The sequence below is a fragment of the Ruditapes philippinarum genome, unplaced genomic scaffold (genome assembly GCF_026571515.1).
Source record: "Ruditapes philippinarum isolate M1 unplaced genomic scaffold, ASM2657151v2 ctg6763_1_1_1_1, whole genome shotgun sequence".
Lineage (NCBI taxonomy): Eukaryota > Metazoa > Mollusca > Bivalvia > Venerida > Veneridae > Ruditapes > Ruditapes philippinarum.
In genome coordinates, this window is record NW_026857923.1 from 47,322 (window position 1) to 52,375 (window position 5,054).

At 32.1% G+C, this 5,054-nt stretch overlaps 1 protein-coding gene across 1 annotated transcript; it reads left to right on the forward strand.

The window, feature by feature from the left end:
* Positions 1-1,322: 1,322 nt before the first annotated feature.
* LOC132751541 (uncharacterized) lies at positions 1,323-5,054 on the forward strand (the record flags this gene model as incomplete). The annotated part of the gene is given in 5 exon segments (XM_060741721.1): positions 1,323-1,888; positions 2,093-2,164; positions 2,794-3,091; positions 3,550-3,594; positions 4,190-5,054. Coding segments are annotated over 5 exon segments (1,682 nt in total), but the record flags the coding sequence as incomplete, so codon positions are not given.

A 5,054-nucleotide genomic window follows, 5' to 3' on the forward strand; every position in this document is an offset into this window, starting at 1 on the left:
AAAATAAATGAAATTTGAAAGGAATATAATGAAAATATAATTTAACAGTATATTTAGAAATATAGTGCAGGATGCTAGATCTCTAAACTGACTTGATATTGTGATTATATTTTTATTATAAAAAAGAAATAAGACTACTATCAGTGTATTTAACCTGCGGTGTAAAAATGCAATCCAATCAAAAACGTTCGGCAGATAATAGGGGGTTTCCCCGCAATCTACTGATAATATTGAATGTTGAACTGATAGAATAACAAACTAAAAGGACATAAAATGGATTAATGAAACAATCTAAAAGGTTTTTATGTTTATGAAATGAAATATAGTCGTAAATTGTATTTTCGATGTTAAATCAAAAATAATCTTTTTTTTTAAAAGAAACTAGATTTGGCTATAAGATTTGTTAGTTAAGCGTTTATAAATGATTAGTCTGGGTGCAATGTATGTCCTATTACACTGAATACACTCATGATTCCTGTCTGTTTTTTTTCTGATTGTTTTTCGTTTTTGTTAGAAAACTGGACAATTTTTTAATAAAATGCTACTTTCCGTCATTTCTGTGTTCCATCGTGTATACTCCATGTATGTAACCGAAACGGTCAGGGATTGTTTACATAATACTGGCGGTGCAGTCGCCATTTTGTATTTTGAAATAGTCTGCTTTATCCTATGCATAACTCTTAATTTTGCTACCGCTTAAACCATAACTTTATTGGTCATATATGAAACAAGAAAAACATTTCAGTATTCGTGACACTGGTTACAGAGAAAAGTTAAGAATAAATGATATTTATCATTTTAATTTTGCAAACTGCGTGTCTTTTTCCAGTGTAAACATAACATACATATAAGTAAAAAGTATATGCCTGATTTAACAATATCTCAAGAGATAGCTATACGAGTACTATATAACATAGCTTATCGGGTCTACCCATTATAAATCAATGGTAAAGATAAAATATATATATATCTAAAAATGACTAGTATACGATAAACATGTTTCGCGTGGTCTCTTATCAGATAAAGTTTTTGTCAAAATTGTTTAATTTATTATTTGTACAACTTGGCATTTTTATGTGGCATTTTTATTGTATCATGGAGTATAGGGAAATAACATTTTTCTAGCATACACTAATATTGGTGTATACATTTTTACAACGAGATAAGTTTGCAGATGCGTTTATTTTTTTATAAAGTCGTGTGCATTTATCTGAATATCATAAAACAAACATTACATATACGTTGATATCTGAGTTCAAATTTTTTTTAAATTGTTTAATTATTTAGAAAAAAACGGAAATGATACACGTATAGCCTTTTAAAAGGACATGCATAGTTAGTGCATTTGTCCATGCTTAAAAATAATCATTTATATAATTGTTGTTTTTCTTCAATGATGAGTATTTCATTTTGAGATCACAAGGAAAACTGAACTCGAATTACATATTTCATTATTCAGGGTGGATGCCATCAAAATATTCATTAAATGCGAGATGGGTTTCATTCGAATGACAGATCTTCAATAAAAATGAACACAGGAAAAAAGATGTATTACTTGCGGATTCAAGTCTTACTGGTCGACGGCGGGACAATGGTTCTCAGAAAAATCTTTGACGAGAAAGCATCTCCTCTGGCAGCATGTCTGAAGCAACACCAGGGAACATTAGCGTTTCTTTCAAAGAGAAACATCATCAACAAACAACAATATTTGTTGATCTCATCCAATGCCCCGACATCAGCAAGTTTTGATATTTCCTTACTATCTTGTTTACTACGGAATATTTGTAGGTTAAAAGGTAGCACCGATCCATGCTGGTCGACACCGCCGGCACCGACTGATTTCTCCATAGAAGCAGACCTGGTGCGTTTCAGGGCATATCGTAATGAGGTAAAACCCCACAATTTCATTTGATACAAGATTTTAGTATAAAATTTATAATTCACTTGTGTACCTAAACTGACGAATACAATGTAACTATAAGGTGAATGAACAATTTCAAATCACTTACTAGCTTAGGGAAAATAAATATAATTAATATTTAATACGACAAATGTATTGCATCAAATTTAAATAAAAAGGGATTTTTTCCAGTTTGCTCATACATCTTCAACATCTGCATTATCAGAAAACGACTTCAACATGAAATGGACAGACATAGTGCAGGTATGATCGTTATCATTGTAAATAATTGCAATGTTATATTGCAAAAACTTTTAATAAATACAAGTTAGATGATGGGACATTTTATTGGGAATATCAATATTTTAGCAGAACATTAAAATATAAATTAAATTGATGAAAATCTCAGAGCTGGACAGAAAGGTGTGAGGTTTGCATTGTTTAAGTATTCAACGAAAACTGGCTTTAAATGAACAACTTCAGAGTGACATGGATTATATAAAAAAAAATCAAACAAAACAAGTAAAACAGAAAAAAGCACATGCATATATCATTATTACGAGACACAAAACCTTTCGATGAGAAAATATTTTCAATGTCATTATTTCGACTTATCGTCCAGTAATTTACAAAGAAAAGAATCTCGTCATAAATTTGTTACAAAATATAATACTTACTTTCAATTAAATTCAGCTTTCGTAATATATTATATTAACTCATTTAACTGTGAAATAATATCGCTTTACAATAGACATCGACATTGCTGTGCTACCGACATGATCATATAGAATAGAGAAAATAAGAATCCCTAAAGGAAGCCCAAAACGGCAAAATTGAAATAGTTGCAACAGTATCTAACGAGTATGATAACTTGATAATGATTCTAATTACAGGTTCTGATAAGGCTAAATTATCATCTTCAAAACGGTGTACCAAATCTTCAATTAGAACTAGGCAATATGAAAACAGCCCCACTGGATGAGGAAGCCGATAAACGCTACCAGCAAGAGATAGATCAATGGCATCAGATGGACAGTGCACAAACTAGAGATATAGAGGTTATGTCCAGCGAAATAAAAGATCTTAATACAAACATTGAGACCCTATCCTTAGAGAACAGGCAACAACGGGTAGAAATGTCGGATAAACATGATGAAGTTATAAAGCATGTTAAAAGTATTCCCAAAAACAGTAAGTTATACTATCAAGTGATTAACATTGGTGTAACTCCACTTCAGGAGTGTAATATGAATTCATAAAAACAGATAATGCCATAAAATTCCATGCTCATGCTGATAACGCGTTAATATAGTTATAAGGCGCGGTTCATTCTGGCATGGGGTAAAGCCACCTCCCTACCCCAAGACGCTCTGGCATGTTGATTTTTTTTTCTATCAAAATATTAACATTAATAGTAAAATGACAGTAAAACTTGCTTACGATAAATGTAGCATTTATATTTGCAGGAACTTCCCGTCATAAAATAATGTATTACAAAGCATCTTGAGTCAATTTTGAGGTATATACTATACAAAGGATCATCCAGTCGTTTTCTTTACATTTGTCTTGGTCGGTGTAGATGCAGAATAAAGCATCTGCATGATGAAATACGTGATATTGATTAATAGAAATCTACTTTTAAGTTTCAGAACACTTCAGTTTGAGGATGACAGCTGAACAGAAAAATCTTTATGGTATGGCTTTCTTGAAATATTTTCTATAAAATGTTAAGTTTAAATTTTTTTAATCGAGCATATATGTGAAGAGTGGTCGTGTTAATTGTGTGATAACGATATCATTCTTGTTTTGAAAGAGTAGTTTCTTAGATATTTAATTATGACAGCTACAACAAATTGAATGATCTATTGTCCTTCCTAATAATACTTCTTGTCTAAGAAAAATGTAATTCTACATGTCCTAAAGATCGTCCAAAAACGGCAAAATTGTGAATGATGCAATCTCTGTTAAGGGACGGTAGGGGTAAGTACAAGCTAATGTTCGCTCCTCCTTATACCAGCTTAAGCAGAACTAGCCATTTTAACATTTTAATGGTGAAATGAATCCACAGTTCAAACGGCATCGAACATTGAACATGAAATGGTCTATTCCAATGTAAAGCGGTGTACGATCCCTAAGTGAAATAATGCATGAAGAACGAACTGAACCAAATACATGATACTTTTATGGGTATAAAGACTATGCTCACAACACGAAATTGCCTTTGTCTATAGATATAATTAATTTATTGTACCTAAATTTGTTTCTTATCATTGAACTGATACATTTTAGATTCATCACAGATGTATTTTGATGATGCGAAAGGCAAAAAGAAATATTATGTTAGAACCAATATTTACACAGAAGCCAGCAAACAACTTAAAACATCAGGAATAGCTATACTTAGTGGTCACCCAGGTGATGGAAAAACTTTAATGGCGAATTGTCTGTTAATGGAAATGGTTCATGAAAAGAAACTCTTACGGTTAACTAGACCGGATGATTGGAGATTAGTAGACTTTGATGTGTACACTGCTGTGTTGATTGACGATATATTTGGAAATGCTGTTCTAGACGAAAATCTGTTAAAAAAGTGGGAAGTTTTCCTTATTGATATACGTAATGCAGCCAATCAAAGAGAGTTGTCATTTGTGATAACTACTCGCCATTATATTATGCAAGAAGCAAAAGTAAAACTGCACGATCGAGCTGATATGTTCAATGGGAAAAATGTCACCATTCTATTTTCTTCCAGATTAACCCAAGAGGAGAAGTATAAAATTCTGCAAGCACATCTTATGAAAAACAAAAGGGAAATTCAAACGAATTCATCCATGTATGAATCCATTGAAACACATTGGGAAAGGGTAACCAAGACATCAAACAAAGTTCTCACTGTTGGGTTTCCAGAATGCGCGTCCATGTTTGCATCTTCAGACATTTTGTTCGACAAAGGTATTGAATTCTTTTCCTCCCCTCTTGAGTTTTTTCAGAAATGTATTCAAGATATTTCCAAGGATGAAGACGAATTTATGCCATTGGTTCTTGTTTGGTTGAAGACACCAGGAAAACTTGTGATAAACAATTTCAATATTGGTGAAAACAGAAAACAATTACAGAAGCTAGAAGAAGAATTCGGGTATCCATTTCATAAGAA